The sequence below is a fragment of the Puma concolor genome, chromosome B3 (genome assembly GCF_028749965.1).
Source record: "Puma concolor isolate L17-30 chromosome B3, mPumCon1.1.hap2, whole genome shotgun sequence".
NCBI classification, from domain to species: domain Eukaryota; kingdom Metazoa; phylum Chordata; class Mammalia; order Carnivora; family Felidae; genus Puma; species Puma concolor.
In genome coordinates, this window is record NC_141672.1 from 3,326,164 (window position 1) to 3,344,129 (window position 17,966).

The window sequence follows — 17,966 nt, forward strand, 5'->3', positions numbered from 1 at the left end:
GATGAGCTGACCTCACAGAGGAGCCCACCCTGGCCTGTCTCGTGGCCTGATGTCATCCCAGGGTCCCTACCAGGGGGAGAGTGAGGCAGAGCTGAGACCAGATGCGAGCCAGCCACTGCTGGATCTGCAGATTGGAGGAAAGGCCTGTGAGCCTAAGAGCACAGGCAGCATCAGGAGGGTGGTAAAGCAGGAAATAGGTTCCCTCCCAGGGCTGCGGGAGGAAGGAACACACCCCAGAGACGCCCAGCCAGATCTCTGACCTCTGGAACAGCAGCAAGGCAGCATCAGGAGGGTGGTAAAGCAGGAAATAGGTTCCCTCCCAGGGCTGCGGGAGGAAGGAACACACCCCAGAGACGCCCAGCCAGATCTCTGACCTCTGGAACAGCAGCAAAGAAAACTTGCAACTTGCATGGTTTAAGTCGCTAAGCTGGTGGTAATTTGTTACAGTGGCAACAGGAAACTCCCATGGGATACATGGGGTCCAGGTCGGGGACTCTGAATGTATCCTCGGAGCTCTCTGGCTAGTGGTTAAAGCTGCCATCTGGGTTGCTGCAGATCCAAGTTTCCATGTTGGATGCAGGAGACAGAGCTGGCCTGTCAAATCAGGGCACGGGGGAGGGGACACTGTTTGGTAACCACCACTGGAAAGCAGGTTCTCCCCACGGAGAAAGACGGCACCGGATCCCTACCTCACACCACACTGGACAGAAGCTGCTCCAGGGTTTGGGCGATGCCGCTGGCGGCAGTGTCCCCGTGAAGCCTCCTGGGAGGCGAGCGGTGGCTTCTCGAGGATGCCACCCACCTACTCGGGCAGTGAGCACGTCCAAGGTACGTGAGGCTTTCGGAACCACAGCGGTGATACCTCCTCTGTCGGTGAAAAAGAAACCAGAGCTACAAACTGAGAGCAGGGACTTGAACAGACACGTGCACACATGTGTCCAGAACACCATCATTCACAGTAGCCAAAAGCCACCCAAGGGTCCACGGACAGATACGTGGACAAACAAAGCGGGTCTATCCATACGATGGAGCATTATTCTGACACCTGCTACGTCAAGGATGAAACTTGAGGACATTAGGCTAGTCACAGAGGGATAAACACTGCATGCTTCCACCTATGTGAGGTCCCTAGAGTGGTCAGAATCACAGACACAGCAGGTAGGATGGTCTCTGGGAGCCGGGGCCAGGGGAACAGAAGTTCACATTTAACGGGGGCAGTTTTCGTTTGGAATGACAAAAAAAGTCCTGGGGATGGATGGTGGTGATGTTTGCAGACCTTACTGGAAGGGTGTTGCTCAATACCCCTGACTTGTACACTTACAGATGGTTCGAATGGTAAAGTTTATGTTGTCTGTGCTTTGCTGTAATAATAATGAAAAAAAGAGCTCTCACTTCAGCTGCACATGCATTAAAATTGGAATGACACCGAGAAGATGAGCAGGGCCCCTGTGCAGGGATGACACAAATTTGGGAAGTGTTCCGTATTTTTAAAGCCTGTTTTATAAAAAAAAAATAGCTATGAGTAATTTCTTTGTTAATGACAGACTTTTTTTTCAAGTTTATTTATTTTGAGAGAGAGAGAGAGAGAGAGAGAGAGAGAGAGAGAGAGAGAGAGAACACAAGTGGGGGAGGGGCACAGAGAGAGAGAGGGAGAGAGAGAATCCCAAGCAGGCTCACACTGTCAGCACAGACCCTGAAGCGGGGCTTGAACTCACAGTGAAATCATGACCTGAGCCGAAACCAAGAGTCCGATGTTCAACCGACTGAGCCACCCAGGCGCCCCAAATGATAGACTTTTAAAAAATCTGAAGAAGTGGGCGCCTGGGCGGCTCAGTCGGTTAAGCATCCAGGTAGGGCTCAGGTCACGATCTCACAGTTTGTGGGTTCGAGCCCCACATCGGGCTCTGTGCCGACAGCATGGAGCTTGCTGGGGATTCTCTGTCTCCTCTCTCTGCCTCTCCCCCACTTGCTCGCGCGCTCTCTCTCAAAATAAATAAATAAACATCCAAAAACCCAAACAAGAGTTTATTCTCACTTTTCGACAGCAACGGTGGGGTGGGAGTGTGGTGGTGGTGGTGATGGGGGTCCACTGTGACCACAGGCTTCACGTGCTCTGCCTAACTTCCCGGCCTTTGCTCCGACCTGGGGTTGGCTCAAGATGTCAGGGAAACATTCCTGGACCGAACAGTGAGACTACCACCTCTTTGCCCTGGGCAGTGAGATTTGGGGACTTCTCAAAAGCATTAACAGCCATATTTTTAAACACAAGAGGAAATTTCTCTGGCAGTCACCCACTTCCTCCTATTTCTTTTGTTTGGCAGAGAGAGAGAGTAACACGCCCCGTGACTCAGAGGCTGTGCCAGGTGTCGGTGGGGCCAAGCCGCTGCCAGGCACTAGAGCAGTGGGATGGATCTAGTCCACAGGAAGGTCTTCTGGGGCAGGAGGAAATCCAGGCTCGGAGGGGAAGAAGCTGGGAGCGAGTGTGGACAAATCCTGCTCACTGAGCCTCAGGGGCACCCGAGACGACAGCCCAGAGGCCATCCTTTGAACCTAAGGAGGATTACCGGGTTTCTGAAAGGACTGCACACAAACAAAGGGCCCCAGAGTGTCATTCCTCTGGACGAAACCTCCCAAGGTATGGGCGTCGTCTTCGCATCTTTGTACTGTTTCCCCATCTTTTGCTTGCTCACTCGGCCTTTCTTTCAATACGTACGGCGTGCCACCCTCCTGGGTGTCACTCGGAGGGTTGGAGGGCCCCACGAGGGGAGGGGGGCCGGCTTGCTCACCATCACCCCCCGCCACACGACAGCCGTCACGGAGCCGGGCTGCTAAGCGCACGGGGGCTCTGATGCGTGCTGGGGAGTGAGAGAAGCCCCAGAACAGAGCGAACCGGCCCGGCCCGACCCCACCAATATTCTTGCTAAGAAATAGCAACGCAGTCGAGACCTCAGGACGTTGTAAGGGCAGGTCTTCTGTTTTGGGCGGGGGGTGGGGGGGCGGATCGTGGCCCCCTGCCCAGAAAAGAGCCAGGTTGGTGTGGGATAAATCGGAATCCCATGTTGGAGGTCGAGGGGCAAGTATATTCTAGGCTCGTGCTGTCTGAGGAGATCGAGTGTGAACCGGGCAGTGATTTCAAGTTCTCAGGAGTCACAGGAAGCATTGAAAAAGAAACGGGTGAAATTAACTTTAGTAATATCTTTTCTTCAGCCCAATAGAGCTGAGGTAGTATTTCAACATGTTTCAACGTTCAATCGGTATTAAAATTAAGGTATGCTACATTCTTTTTCTTCCCCCCTGCTAAGTCTTGGAAATCTGGTGTGTGTTTTACGCTGACAGCACAGCTCAGGTTTGACGTTTTCAGTGCTCAGTAACCACGGGTGGCTCGGGGCAGCCGTGCTGGACAGCACAGCTCTGGAAGGAAGGGGAATGATGTCCAGGCAGCCCCTGCACCTGGTGACAGCCACAGAGATTCCAGGGGTCACGGTTCCTATTTCCACATCCAATCTAATTAATTACTGTCCACAGGGAGCCATCTATGAGAAGTAGACAGGGAATCTCCACCTTCAGAATAGTTCAAGGCTGTCAAAGGCTGTCCTGCTTGGGGCAAAATAATTTCCAACCCACATTCCACTCCTCCTCAACTCTTCGTATTGTTATAAGTTCAGCTGCTTTCACTGAGACGCCCAACAAACAGTGGCTTAAGATAAAGCAAGATAAAACGTGCTTCTCTCATGGAAGATTTGGGTAGGTGGTCCAGGGCTCCTCCGCGATCAGGGACCCAGACCCCTCCACCATTGGACCCCTCCACCGTCCTCCACATGGGGTTCCTGTCTCGTGGCCCAAGACGGCTGCCCAGCTCCTGGCATCACACGTTTGTTCTTGCTAGGAGAAAGGAAGAATAGGAAATGGGGGGAGGGGCATGCGTTCGCCCTTGACGACAGGAAGGCATTCTGCGCCCCAACTTGAAATATACCTGCCTTCTCGTTCTGAAGCTTCCAGGGAGAATTTAAAGTTCAAAACTGCCCCTCCAAGTTGAAGTCCATAAGAATCAGTGTCCAAGTGTTCAAGTGCTTTGGACAGCCCTGTCTCCCAGTTCCTCTCTCCCATCTGAGTCTCATCAGAGCCCGCCTCCTGCAGCTGCAGGCTGCAGTGTCTTGCTGAGGCTCCTCTGGGACCCAAGGCGGAGTTCTTCCCTTCGCATCCCTCCCTCCTTGCAGAGGACCGGCACTGTTGGCACCCCCCTGGGAACCTGTCCCAGATGCACATTCCAACCTGGGCTTCAGCGAGCCCTCCACGTGGTCCTGATGGGCATTCCTTTGACCCTATTTCCTACTACCTCTGTTGGACCCCCCTGTCCGTGCCTCTGGTCGGGAAAGCGCCTTTGCTGCCTCAATGTCGGCTTGACAATGCGCCGCTGATGAAAGCGCAGACCGTGCATCGCCCTGGGCGCTTAGAGGCTCATGGGAAGGAACCGCTCGTGTTAAGCTTTCCTGCTGCAAGGGGGACACGGTGGAAAGCCTACCAGTCTTCTGTGACCCTCGTACAGACTCGTGCCCTGCTGATCCTGACTGGCCGCAAGGAGCCCCGTCCCCAAAGGCTCTTCAAGCCACTGCCTCATCTTCGTGCGTGGTTCCCCTGACACCAGCTCAGCCCACACCCACCCTACTCTGGGGAAGAATCCTGGGCGGGCGCCCCTCCCCCTCCCCGGTTTCCCCCATTCTTCCGAGTCCCTCCTCTGAGCCATCCTTTTGGGTTCTTTTCTTCCAGGCTTCCAACAGTTGGTGCAGGAGGGGAAGTTTCGGGAAGCCTACCTGAGTGTCTCCGCGTCAGCATGGGAAGGGCAGGACTGCGGCCCCCAGTACCAGGCTCTGGCCCAGAGCATGTGGCAGGTGGTCCAGCAGGCTCTGGAGGGCGTCAGGCACGGCGAGGAGCTGGAGCTGAAGCTCCAGGCAGTGCTGGACACTGTGGAGTACACACAGGACAAGCCCCCGAGCCCGGAGGCCGGTACCCTCGAGGATGGCACAGTTGCCACCTGGGGCAGTCAGTTGGAGAGGCTGCTGAGAAATGACGCTGAGGCCCGAGTGCCCACCTGGGACCCCAGGGACAAGCTGGGCCCTTTCCTGGAGAAGCTAGAGGAGGCTGTGAGACAGGGCCTGGGGTCACTGAGGGCGAGCCAGCTGGGGGCCCGCCTCTGGACGATCTACAGCACCTGCTTCCAGGAGGTCCTCCTCAGCCGCCTCTTGGAGCTCAAGCACTCCTGCAGTGCCAGCTGGAACAGCTGCTGCGTGCTGTATGCCTGGGGCAGGACGACCTTGTTTGGGCAGCTGGGGTGAGTCCTCCTAGAGAAGCTTGGGGTCCTGGGTGAGGGCCCCCAGGCCAGGGCTGCGGTCGACACAGAGCCTTTCGAAGGGCCACCTGGGCGGGGCTGGTGGCCAGAGAAGGCAGATGCAGCCCCAGCCTCGGGGACACATGCGTGTCAGTGTGCTTGTCGTGTATATGTGCCGGTGCGTTAGTATGTTAGGGTGTGTTTTTGTGTGTGTGTGGGGGGGAGGGGGGCTCACGGTCCACACTTGTGTGTGACCAGAGACTAGTCTACGCCAACAGAGCCTCTGGCTCTGGTTTCTCAACCCCAGCTGCCCTCTCTAGTCACTGGGCCTTGTGCAGGGGCGAGGGGCGGGCAGCACAGGCTGGGGAGGGGGCGAGGCCCGGCCTGGAGTCCACTGCCCTTAGCGCTGAGCTGTCCTCCATAGCCCAGTCCCTCCCCCAACCCCAGCTCAGCTCTGTGCCCCTCATGGTTCCTTCCAACCCGGCAGGGAGACGCTTCCGAATGCACCTTCCACCTCCCAGAAGCCCACGGCCGGGTACCTCTTGGACTCCATGATGTTTGTGACCTGGATGTCCCAAGTGCAGAAGAAGCTGGTGGGGCTGATCCAGGTAAATGGGTCCAGGAGTCTCCACCACCCAGAGGTCTCCTTGTCCCACATCTGGCTGGGGGACAACAGGAAAGGGGATGGGCCAGGGCGGGCCCCGGATGGTGGGCTGGAGCCAGAGCCCCAGTCCACTCCTAGGGCTGCAGGGGTGATGCCGTGCCCATTCTGGCCCTTGAGCACTGTCACGTGGGAAGTAACCACGTGCCGTGGGTCTGAGGTGTGAGGCGTATCACGGGCCCGGAGAGAGCGCGCCAGACCAGAGGTCACTGTCCTGACCAGTGAGCGCAGTCTGGCCACTTCCACACCGGTGGCTACAGAGCAGGGCTGGCGAGCCTCGGGTGGAAAGCCAGCTGCCCCAAGGTGGGTGCATACGGTTGATCCTTGGCAGACGGAGAGGACTTAAGGGGACGTCGCGATTTCCTACTATGGTCTTTTTTTTTTGTTTTAATGTTTATTCATTTGTGAGAGAGAGTGTAGGTGGGGGAGGTGCAGAGAAAGAAGGAGACAGAGGATCTAAGAGGGCTCTGTGCTAACAGCAGAGAGCCTGATGCGGGGCTCGAGCTCACAAACCTTGAGAGCGTGACCTGAGCTGAAGTCAGACGTGCAACCAACTGAGCCGCCCAGGCGCCCCTATGATCGCTTTTAACAGACGTGACCTCCCATAACGGCATCCCTGGCCGTGGCACAGACACGTCTAGTGTCACGGGCACCTGCGGAAGAGATGTTTTGGGAGGCAGGGAAGCTTTCTGCCTATCTCAGCTAACAGACCGAGAAACTAAGCTTTACGACCGTGAGGTAGAGAATCGGTATCGGCTTAACGGGAATTTTCCAGTAGCTGGTGCGTAAGTGCCCAGCCTTTTCCTCGCCGGCAAACTCAGGGCTCTGAGTTTTGAGGCCCCTTGTCCTTCACGGCTCTCCCCAAAACCGTGGCGTTGCAGTCTGGGCCGGATCAGGGAAGACGGGGCTCCTCACTCCTCGCTGTTCCACGCTCCAGCCGTCAAGGGCTGCGCTGCAGTGTCCGGTGGGCAATTCAGACAGGCAGCCGGAGCGCAAGCAACGGTGCCGCCTTCCGGGTCGTGGCGCGGCCATGCCCGCGAGAGGCACGATGCCGGGCACCCGTGTCGGGTGAGGGCTAGCACCCGCCGTCAGTGGCGTCGGGCAGGCAGCCAGACATCAGCTTCTGGCAGGGCTAGGAGGGAAAAAGTACCGAGGGCTGAGCTGGTGGAGACAATCAGCTTCCAGGCTGCCCCTTTCCACGGCCCGCCAGGGGCCTTCAGATGGAGGTACCTGGGCTAGGGAGGAGACCCAAGTGGGAGTCTGGGCAGCCAACCTGAGGACGCCCCCCTCCCCCGGCCGCACTGTGTTGGCCGTGTGGCCAGCCGGGTGAGGAGGACAGCTTCCCCTGGGGGGACCTGCTAGGGACAGCCTCTGTCACTGCCTGGGGTCGGGCCTGAGAGGTCACACTCAGGTTTCTTCTGGCCAGGAGCTGGTCTCCAGGGCCCTGGGTCTCCCTGGTGCAACCTGGTCCCCAGTGGTCCGTGGTCCCTGTGTCCCCAGACTGTGTGTCTCTGGACCCTGGCGGCCCTCTCAGCTCTCAGCCCACGCCCGCTGATGGGCTCTGCTGTCCGCGAGTGGGAGCTGCCCATCACCCCCAGGCAGATGAGCGGACGGGGATGGGAGCGATGGCCTGGCCAGGAACGAGGAGGAGGGTGTATCTAGACGCTGGGTCCCTCGGCGGTGGGCGGATTTCAGGCTGCTGGTCAAGGGGGGGAGTTCCTGGGCGGGCTCTGGTTCTTACTCGCTCTCCTGTCCTCAGTTGGGGCGGAGCCCTGGAGAGAAGCCTGGGGATCAAAGTTGCTTTTACTGTTTTCTGGGCAGGAAAGGCTGGAGGAGACTCTAGAAAATGTCCTGATCTGCGATCAGAAAAAGTGGGCCCCGTTCTCCCACCCAACGTTCCTTGAAATCTTCCAGGTATTCGCCAGAGTCTTTCCAGCCCACCACATGGGTCCCTGGCCCCTTCCTGAGCGCCCCGCCTGGTGTGTGGGGGGGTGCCTGGAAGGATGGGGTGCTGGGGGGCGATGACTGACGGGTGGCCGGGCGCATGTGCAGCAAGGACGGTGTCAGTGACTGAGGGCGGCAGGCACAACAGATGGGGTCCCAGTGCTGGGCTGCAGGGCGCATCTTCAGGAGACAGGCCTCCTCCTGGAATGTCTCAGCTCACGAGACTGCCCGGGGCCTCAGGTAGGATCTGCAGAGAGACCAGTGTCTGGGGATGCCTCGACGAGAGGGTCAAGCAGCCATGGGGGTGTGGGATGTTTGGCCTCGGAGGAGAGGCCACCCCGTGTGTGGGGAGGGGGGAGGTTTTTTTTGTTTGTTTTTTTAAAGAGGATCTGTGCTGGGAGTTTCTGTTGCTTCTCTTGACTGCTCAGAGTTGGAGGGAGAAAACATGTTATGCATCCTTTATGCCAAGAAGCCCTGTTCAGAGTGTCAGGTGGGGAGCTGGCAGCTTTGTGGGGGGGGGTGGCGGCAGCCTCTGGGCCAGACAGGAGAAGCCTAGCCATGCGTGGGGATGAGGAGGTCGTTCAGGCTGTCTGATTGCAGGCTGATTGGAGGGTTCGAGAGAGGCCTGCAACACAGGTGGGGCCGGGAGGGGTAGTGAGGGCCTGGCGGGAGGCGTCTGCTCTGTGCCACCGGCAGCGGGCAGAGTGGCGGAGGGGTTTGGGTGCAGCTCCCGCGCGTCAGCCCTTCCTATAACAGAGTTGGGGGGGACACGGTCTCCCAGGGTCCGCCGGCTGTGTCATTGGTCCCTGGGTTCCCCCCTGAGAGGCCACTTGCTTTGACTGGCAGCTGCTGGAAGAAGCCATGATTGCAGCAAGACCCACTGGACCATCGGTCACTAGCCAAGTTCAAGCCATGGTTCTGGAAATATTTTCAAAGTTTCTGAACAGGTAAGTGAAAAGGTGGTCGTTGCCTAGAGAAGGAGGTACGGTGTCTGGGTCCACAGAAGCCCAGTTAGAGTGCTAGCCGAGCCTCTGCCCGCGGGCCACCGGGTGCTTGGCCAGTTCCCGAAGCAGGGCAAGGGGTGGGCACTGGCTTTGGGTGCCCCCAGTCTGGCCTGCTCCACCTCCCGCCTGGCTCTGGAGGCAGCCCCTGTGTGACTGCGGAGACGTCCCATGGTGGCACCTTCTGACATGGCGTCTCCAGCCTCCCGTGGCTGTCAAGCTAGTTCCATGGAGGGACTACAGTTAACTTTTACTTAATTTTAGTTAATTGACCTTTAAACACCACCTGGGGCTGGGGCTCCCGTACTGGACAGCAGGACTGGGAGGAAGGGGGAGCCCAGCAGGGCAGTCATGAGCATGCAAAGTCGAATTCTGTCTTTATCTAAAACTTCATGTTTTGCTCATTCTGGATGTTTTGGATCGGTTTTGATTTTTTAAAATGTTTCATCAAAATATTATCTTGGGGCACCTGGGTGGCTCAGTCGGTTGAGTGTCTCACTCTTGATCTTGGCTCAGGTCATGATCTCCTATTTCGTGGGGTCGAGCCCCATGTTGGGCTCCGCACTGAGCCTGGAGCCTGCTTGGGATTCTCTCTCTCTCCTTCCCTCTCTCTCTCTCTCTCTGCCCCTCCCCCCCAATAAATAACTAATAAGAAATGATCTTGGTTACTAACCTTGGCCAGGGACCTGGAAGACTGCCCGTGTCCCCATTTCCTCTGCTTTTCACTGTCAGAGTCCTGAGCCACGCACCCAGCTCTGTCCCAGGCTAAGGATTTGGGTGGGGACTCTGCCTCTTTCCCGACGGGCTGGGGCTGGGCTCAGCGTTGCAGGGTCCTTGGGCCCCTGTGATTAAGAAGCATGCCTTGGGCACGGCGCGGTGTAGACCACATCACGAGGCCCCTTTCTCCGGAGACTTCAGAAGTGGCTGTGTTCACCTGGCCCAGGCTCCATAAAGGGTGGCTGTGAGGCAGGTTACTTAAGAGAGGCCAGGGATATGGATTGTTAGGTGAAATCAGCCAGGTTTTAAATGTTTAAGAAAATGTTGCTGGGCCGCCAGTTTGATCTGTGTTCTAGGGACTCAGACTCGTGAGGGCGCCCCTTCTGTCCTGCTGTTGGGGAGCAGGGGTGGTGTGCTGTCCCGGAGCCTCCCCCTACTCTCTGCTTTGGAGCAGCTTCAGTGGCCCAGCCCGGGCGTGGGGTGCCGGCCTCCCCTGCTTGAGAGCACCCCCAGGCCTCAGCCGACGCTCCCGGGGCTTGGAGGGCGCGGCCTCGTCTGCCCGCCTTCCCCTCCACCGCCGGGGAGGGAGGGCTTCTCAGATACAGCACTGACGCAGCTCCAAGTCCACGGGAAAAGCCACCCCCATCCTGTTCTCAAGCATCTGCCACCAGCGGTCCTCCAGGGCATTCGGTGAAAATGTCTTTAGGAAGCATCTGGCTGCACGGAGCCAGCCCAAGTAAACCCCGGCCGCCTTGTCAACATCTCGGTCCCTGCAACCCACGTTTGTGGTTCTGTGAACGAGGCGGCGGCCGTCAGAGCAGAGAAGGGACCCGGCCTGTGGGGCTGGGGCTGGTGGGCGGGGCCTGCGGCTGGCGGGCGGGCCTGCGGCCGGTGGGCGGGACCTGCGGCCGGTGGGAGGGCCCTGCGGCTGGTGGGAGGGGCTGCATCTCCCTCTTCACACCGCAGGTACCAGGACGAGGCTGTCCACTTCCTGCAGCAGAACGCCACTGCGGGGGCTTTCCCCGAGGTGCACGTGCTGGGAAACTGCTGCATCCTCAGGTGCGTGGGGGCGTGACCCGGGTGTGGGCGGGGCCGGTGGGCCCCGGCAGGCTAGGCAGTGGACGATCCGGATTTGCTGTCCTTCGTGAAAAAAGTGGGGAGAGGAGTTTTCCACTGTACCTTTTGCATTTTAAGGCACGTGGATACAACAGTCTATAAGTACAGAGAGAAAAAACAGTGGGATGGGATAGACAGCAACGGCAGCAGAAATGAGGGAGCGTCAGCCTCCCATCTGTCCCAGGGTGCACAGAGGCGCAGGGGTGTGGCCGGTGTGCTGCAGCTTTGGGGCTGTGGCAGGGCTCTGGGCCAGGCCCCACGGACCCCCTTTGGTTACCCCAACAGGAAAACGTGGCAGGAGCTGAGTCAGGCATGCTTTCCACCTGCAGACCTGGTGACCGCGGTACAGGGTGCCATCCACGCCATTGAGGGCCACAGCCGGGACCACCTCCTGCTTAGAGTCAGAGCCCTGTGCCAGGTGATGCCGTCCCCGCCCCAGCACTGGCGTGGGGTCTCTTCTCCTAGGAAACCTAGGCAGAAGGCGCCTGCCCGTGTCTCCCTGGACTTCTGCCCAGCCCAGCAGAGTCTTTGCTGGGGAGGGACATGGCAGCGATGACAGAATGGGCTAGAGATGTTCCTGGTCAGCCACCCCCCCCCCCCCCTTCCCCAGCTTGCCTTCTCTGTCTGCAGCAGAGGGGCAGGGCCAGCTTCCTGTCTGACCTGAGGTAGGGGTCCTGTCCGATGAGTGGGCTTAGCTTAGCCACCCTGCCACTTTATGAGGCCTGGCCCCCTCCTCATGGAGGGTACCTCCCTCTGTCCCCTCTGGCCAGACCTGCCTCTTCCTTTCTCCACCTGTGTGATTGCTCTCCTGCCAGGCCAGCTGAGGCCTGACATTGGCTCCCCTCTCCCCACCCCGGCTCTGACCGGGCTGCATTCCCAGGCAGGTGAAGTCCCTTCACTGTGTCCCAGAGCCTCTGTGCCTGCCCGGCTTTGTCTCCCCCTGAGCTGTGGCTGCCACACCAGAGGATGAGGTCCCCGAGGATGCCCAGAGGCTGACCCTGGAGCCGAAGCCCTGAGAGGGCGAGGTGGCCTCCTAGGATGTGGAGACCACAGGAGGGAATTTTCCATTCAGATTAGGGGTTCAGGGCCCTGTCCTCATGGGGGCCTCCTGGGTGGAAGATGGGAAGTACTGGTGGTCGGTCTCCACTCCTGCAGTTCTAGCCAGTGGTTCATTTTCCCCCTGGGGACCGGCTCCTGAGACAACTGCCATTGGATTTTCTGCAGAGTTGAGCACCTGGCAAGCCCTGGGGAGGTCTGGTCCTCCCAGGGTGACCAGCAGCCTGTCCTTGCCTCTCCCTGGGCTGTGGCAGACATGGCTTCAATCCCAGCATTCCGTTCTGCTCTGGCCCGATTGGAGCCCCGGGGTCTTTCTCCACACAGAGCTCCAGGCAGGCGGACCTCATGGATTGGACGTTGGCACCGTCTTTTACAGATGGTGCCGATGAGGCTGCGTCATGCAGACGGGGCGCCGGAGGGCTGGGGTGTAGCGGGGACGGGACTTGCTCAGCTACCCTGGTAACACCGAGGAGGCTGGCTTTGCCCCTCTGCCCATCCTCTGTGGCGTCCACTGAGAACTGAGCAGGCCCCAGTCCCGTGTCTTGGGAGTCTGATCTGGAGGGAAAGCATCATCGAGGTCTGGTGCCAGGCCAGTCCTGTGGGGACAAAGGGGAGAGACGCGGGGGGACTCAGGAGGGCTCCAGGGAAGAGCTCGGGTCAGGGGCTGCAGTCTGAATCTGGGGTGCTCTCAGAGATCGGCAGGAGGAGGGTAGACAGAGCTTTGGGACAGACAGTGGGTGAGCTTCTGGCCCAGGACTGTGCCCTCAGTGGGGCGAGGCGGGGGCCCAGAGGCTGGAGGAGACCGGCAAGGGTGGGAGGGAGCACGGCCGGCCTGGGCACCGCGGGCCCCCGTGACATCCGACCCTCCTGTCCTCAGAATCTGCTGAGGGGCCACTTCAGGAGGAAGGAGAGGGATCTGGTCAATGCTCTGCAGTCCCTGTGGCAGGGCCTGGAGGGCTGTCCCAGCCTGCACTCCACTCCCGTGTATGAGGTAGGAGGCCGATTCGGGGGGACTGACTTGCTGGCGGTCACCCTGAGGAGCTGAAGCAGGCACCCCTGGAACCCGGCGGTTAGGGGTTCGATGTGGCTGGTGGTGGGGACAGGCCCTCCACAGACCCGTGCTGGAGGAGTTTGAGTAGCATCCGCCTCCCTGCCCCCCTCCCCCCCATCCCCGAGGGTGCACCGCTAAGGCCAGCCAGACCGTGTCCTGGGACAGCTTTCACTCGGGCCTCTCCATCTTGTCTTGTGGAGAGCAGAGCATCATGCAAAGTTTGCACACGGTGGTCTTTGGGGAGTACGTCCAGGCCCTGGCCACCCACCTCAGGATGCTGGCGCCCAGGAAGTGGGGAAGCCTGAGGATTCAGGTGGAGACGGACATCTGGAAGTTGGACAACATCTTCAGGAAGCACGGGGTGAGCCGTGGACCCCTCGGGTAGGCCAGGTGCTGGGAGGGGGTCGCTTTGTCCTCCCTTTCCGGCTCTCGTCTCTCCCGGCCCCCTGCCTGGGCCGGGTGTGCTGTCCTCGCCCAAACCACACTCAGACCTGCTGGCGCTGGGCCTCGAATCCCACACACAAGGCTGGGGCCGCCTGCTTCCACGGCGACACTGTGAGATAGGGTTGGGGTGTCGCAAGCTGGGGGGAGGCAAGCCCTCCCAGGACAGGTGTGGGGAGCTCAGGAGGTAACTTTGGCGGGACCAGGCAGCTCTGACCAGCAGCGCCCACCCTGGGGCCTGAGGGGTAGACCTGGGCTCTGGGCCTGCAGGTGGGTAAGGGGAATGGGTCCTCCGGAGAGACAGGAAGCCGGGAACACAGGGCCCATGCTCACGTACCAGCTGCTCCCGGCAGGGTCCCGGCTTGGCCATCCCAGAGGAACCCATCCTGGGGATCTTCCAGCTCAGTGAGAACAAGGGCAGGGAGACTGTGGATGATTGGCTGGCCTCCTTCAGGGACAGATTCCCAGGTTATCTGAGGTACGAAGGAGAATAAGGGGCTGGGGAGGGGGTTGGTAGAGAGGGGGACGGGTGAGCCTGCGGAGGTGGGGTGCTGCCAGGGGCCCCAGTGGGGGCAAGGCCGCACCAAAGCATGGGCCCCTGGGTATGGAGGGTCAGTAGCTGCCAGAGACTGAGAACCCTAAGCTGGAGTCTCACAGCTCATTGACCCCTATTCCCAGATAGGGAAACTGAGGCCTGAGAGCAAGGGTCTGGGCAAGGACTTGCCCAGAGTCCCCAGCAAAACATGGCAGGGAGTGCAGGACCATCACTCGCCTGGGGTCTTAAGGGAGGCTGGTCTCCCTGCCACCCTCAGAGTGCTCCCATCCTGACCCGTTCCTAGAGTTCCCAGGGCTCCCTGGTAGGTCGCCTAGGGGTCCCCGGAGGGAAGGGCGGGTGGAGACTTGGGGAATGTGCTAGTGTCCCAGCCGCCCTGGAAGATACTGCTCTAGACTTCATTGGTGGGCACTCCTGGGTACGCGGACCCCGTGGTCACAGGTGCACAGACCCAGAGGCTCACAGGTGCACAGAAGCTCTCTCCTCACTCCCTAGCATGCAGGACCAGCCATGCAGCTCTGTGGACTCGGAGGTTGAGGTCAAGGGAAGATCCTGCTGCTGCTGCTGATCCCCCAGCTCTGCACCAGGTGACTGAGGGTGCAAGTCTCCAGAGCATCCCTCCAGGGGAGGCGATAGGGCAGGGTCCAGCCCTGGGCAGGGTGGCCAGGGCCGTGGCTCTGGAGATGTGGAGGGAACCAGGTCAAAGGGCACAGCCGGATCAAGGTCCAGTTGCCGTAGCAGATGTGGCATGGCCAGCCTGGGTCCCGCACCTTGTGCTCTCGAGCACAGTTCTCAAACGTCTTGATCTCAGGACCCCTTTACTCTGAACAGTCACTGAACTTAAGTGCTGTAGCTTACGTGGTTAAATCTAAGAGTTACCATATTAGAAATTAAAGCCAATAAATATTTAGTAATTCATCTACAATATTGGTTAAAATAGTAATTCACCAAAATGGAAAATTAGTATTTATTAAATCATTAGAAACAAAGTAAATGACAATATATTATTTATATGTGAATATATAGATTTGAAAATAAATTAACATTTATATAGAATAACACTAATTTAGGTATATGAATTTATTTAAAAAAATAAACCCATAACATGTTAACATTATGGCAAATAATGATTTTTAAATGGAGAAATTAAGTATTTTCTGCAATAATAACAACAAACTTAACAATATGGGTGTCATTGTTTTAGATTTTTGCAAAATCTTTGTCTGGCTTACTAGGAGACAGGTAGATCCTCATTTATTGGCTGCCGTGTTCAATGTGTTGTGACATGTTTTGGCTGGAGTATATAAGGAAGGTCCAGCCTCTCATAGACCAGTTACTATTGGGGAAAGAGAGGGTATTTTAATGCCTCTTTTAGGAAATTATGGCCAGTCTGCTTTGATATCACACCTTTCCTGGATAGGTGGTAGTTTATTAAAGATTAGGACGTACATTCTGAAACCAGCTTGATGAATTTTATGAAATTTGCATGCTCTGTTGTAGTAAAGCCCCTCGGTCTACTTTGCACTTTGAAATGGCTCTTCTACCCATATGTGATTTTGTAGCATAGAGTGTTTGTCACCTGGCAAACACAGGTTCACACAGTGATGTGGATCTAGATGTCAGCATGTTTTATCAGACCTTGTCCATAAAGCACCTTTGTTAACATAGCTATCAGTTTCATCAGGAAAGTCTATAGCTGTTGGGAATCCCAGGCTCACAGTGGAAGACACAAGTTTTCCAAAATCCCAATTTTTGCTCGGGAGCTCAAAATTTTATCATTGGCAACAAACACCATCAGTTGTTTACCTTGAAGTGGCCAGCTCACATCATTCATTTCCAAGAACATGCCATCAACAACTGAACAGTCTGTCCATGGGTCATTCTTTCAAGTAAAAGTGGTGTTCCATGAAACAAGTAGCTAGTTCAGCTTGTAACTCAAATGTCAATTGCACAAGTGCTTTTCCTCAGGGCGGCCATCGTCTTTCACTGTGCAATACAAGGGCCAGGTATGAACTGTGTATTTCTTCATGTGGGATCTTAAAAATTTATGCATCACAAATTTTGTGTAAATCACAAATTGAGATTTAACAAGAGTAAGTATTTTTACTCTTTTATCAGCACTTTTTTTTTTTTTTTAATTTTTTTTTTTCCACGTTTATTTATTTTTGGGACAGAGAGAGACAGAGCATGAACGGGGGAGGGGCAGAGAGAGAGGGAGACACAGAATCGGAAACAGGCTCCAGGCTCCGAGCCATCAGCCCAGAGCCTGACGCGGGGCTCGAACTCACGGACCGCGAGATCGTGACCTGGCTGAAGTCGGACGCTTAACCGACTGCGCCACCCAGGCGCCCCTTATCAGCACTTTTTAAAGTGAAACTGGATTTTTTTTTTTTTCCTGTGGGTACATGGTGGTGAAGGACACTAGTAGAATTTGGTGCCACTGCTTTGGTGTGGGCCAAGGTTCTAGCAACTTTATCCACCATGGCTTTTGGGCCATTGGTGTTAAATGTCCACTCAGCGAAAGGGGCATATGAAAAGTTTTGACCTCACAGGTCACCTGAAGGATCCCAGGTCCCTGGGATTCCACTGAATATATTTTGAGAACCACTGATCTAGCTGCACTGGGCTCTTCTCCTGCCCATGTGCCTGCTGTTGGTTGACTCACATGAAATTGTTGATATTTGGTCAGATTGTCTCTACATCTTTGTATGTTCTGTTCCACCTACCTGGAGTGTCCTTCCCATCTGTCGAAATTCTTCTCCTTTCAGGCCGCCAAGTCTGTTGCTCATTTTCTTTCCCAAGATGCACATCACAGTCTTCCTCTGGCCAAGAGCTGTCTTGTCTGTTCATTGGCAAGTGGCTTGATGGCAGAGGACCAACCACATTTGTCTTTGTCCCCCCAGGGTCTGGCAGAACCCTGACTGCCCTGAACAGAGGTGGAGGTGAGCAGTAGCTTCAGGGAACCTCGGGCTGTGGAAGTTGTGTGACTCCAGCAGCTACCTAAGGCAAAGGATCTGGGTGCCCCTGATCCCAGTACCCACCCAGTGGCCACTTCATAAATGACAGCCTGATATTCAGGAGGAAGCCAATCCTTCCGAAGTCTGGACTCTTCTATCAGAAGGAATGCCTGGGGCATTTACCCTGGAACCCAGCCACCAAGCTATAAGGTAGGCCAGGCCTTGTGGGAGGCCACGTGCAGGTGTCCCAGCCAGCGACTCTACTGAGGACCCAGCCAGGGCTATGGACGTGAACCCCAGATGTTTGAGTGAGGAGAGCTTCAAGATTCCTGCAGCCCCAGCTGCCGTCTGATGTATTATCAGAATTAACTTGTGTCTGCACACCTGGACACTTGCCTGGTGTGGAGACCCCCACACCTGGTGTCAGAAGAGCAGTCGCAGGAAATGTCTTGGGTGGACGTTCAGGTACCGCTGCCTCCGGGCTATGTGAATAAATCGCAGCCGACAGGCCTCTGGTTAACTCTAGAGTTGGAAGCAGTCATTTCTCTTTTTTCCTTTTTTTTGTCCTCCTTGTCCACATTCTCCTTTCTGGAAAATTAAAGAGTAGCTCCTGTACATCTGTGTTTGTGGTCTGTGACCTCGACCTTGCATAGGAATTTAAACACTGTGTTTAGCGGATCCCCTGGGCTCAGATAGGTAGTATTTTTATATATATTGTAAAAGAAATGTGCAGTTTGGGTCTGTAGTTCCTTGTTTTAAATTTTATTTATTTATTTTGAGAGAGAGAGAGCATGCACAAGCAGGGGAGGGGCAGAGAGAGAGAGGGAGAGAGAGAATCCCAAGCAGGCTCCATGCTGTCAGCAGGGAGCCCGATGTGGGGCTCAAACCCATGAACCCTGAGATCGTGATCTGTGGTGAAACCAAGAGTCGATGCTTAAGCGACTGAGCCACCCAGGCGCCCCTGGGTCTGTATCTCCTTTTTGTCTCTAGATATATTGAAGAGTTTTCAATTAAAATTTCCCGGTGGAAGGGTCTTTTCATTTTTAAGACCTGGTTTCGTTGCATGATACCGTAGAATGCTGCCTATATGATTTCTATTTCTTGGGACTTATTCAGCCTGTAGCCCTGATCATCCCCATCCTC

At 56.5% G+C, this 17,966-nt stretch overlaps 1 protein-coding gene and 1 non-coding gene across 10 annotated transcripts; both read left to right on the forward strand.

Annotated features, from left to right (window-relative positions):
- The first annotated feature begins 424 nt into the window (after positions 1 to 424).
- LOC112855899 (uncharacterized) lies at positions 425 to 17,438 on the forward strand. Of its 9 annotated transcripts, none has more exons than XM_086708735.1 (13): positions 431 to 828; positions 2,326 to 2,635; positions 4,768 to 5,329; positions 5,814 to 5,934; positions 7,809 to 7,901; positions 8,778 to 8,878; positions 10,616 to 10,708; positions 11,051 to 11,183; positions 12,699 to 12,812; positions 13,078 to 13,233; positions 13,667 to 13,791; positions 14,362 to 14,453; positions 16,770 to 17,438. In XM_086708735.1, the coding sequence occupies exons 2-12, from the start codon at positions 2,407 to 2,409 to the stop codon at positions 14,432 to 14,434; spliced, it is 1,800 nt and encodes a 599-aa protein (XP_086564861.1). In that variant the 5' UTR covers positions 431 to 828; positions 2,326 to 2,406; the 3' UTR covers positions 14,435 to 14,453; positions 16,770 to 17,438. The 9 variants fall into 9 exon arrangements, 5 of the variants coding, with proteins under 5 accessions (XP_086564864.1, XP_086564861.1, XP_086564860.1 ...); XM_086708734.1 differs by having other exon boundaries at positions 4,768 to 5,327; positions 5,809 to 5,934; XR_015251985.1 differs by lacking the exon at positions 13,667 to 13,791 and having other exon boundaries at positions 429 to 828; positions 4,768 to 5,327; positions 5,809 to 5,934.
- On the forward strand, positions 1,383 to 1,489 carry LOC112856567 (U6 spliceosomal RNA). The gene has a single exon (XR_003223136.1). It is a non-coding gene; the product is annotated as a U6 spliceosomal RNA (small nuclear RNA).
- Positions 17,439 to 17,966: the final 528 nt, after the last annotated feature.

What these genes read in the sequence shown, in the direction of transcription:
- LOC112855899 (XM_086708734.1), top strand. Translation starts at nt 2,407, where the DNA reads ATGGATCTAGTCCACAGGAAGGTCTTCTGGGGCAGGAGGAAATCCAGG. An exon ending in TCTGGACGAAACCTCCCAAG is followed by an intron (nt 2,636 to 4,767) that starts GTATGGGCGTCG and finishes CTTTTCTTCCAG; the next exon opens with GCTTCCAACAGTTGGTGCAG. An exon ending in AGCTGGTGGGGCTGATCCAG is followed by an intron (nt 5,935 to 7,808) that starts GTAAATGGGTCC and finishes TTTTCTGGGCAG; the next exon opens with GAAAGGCTGGAGGAGACTCT.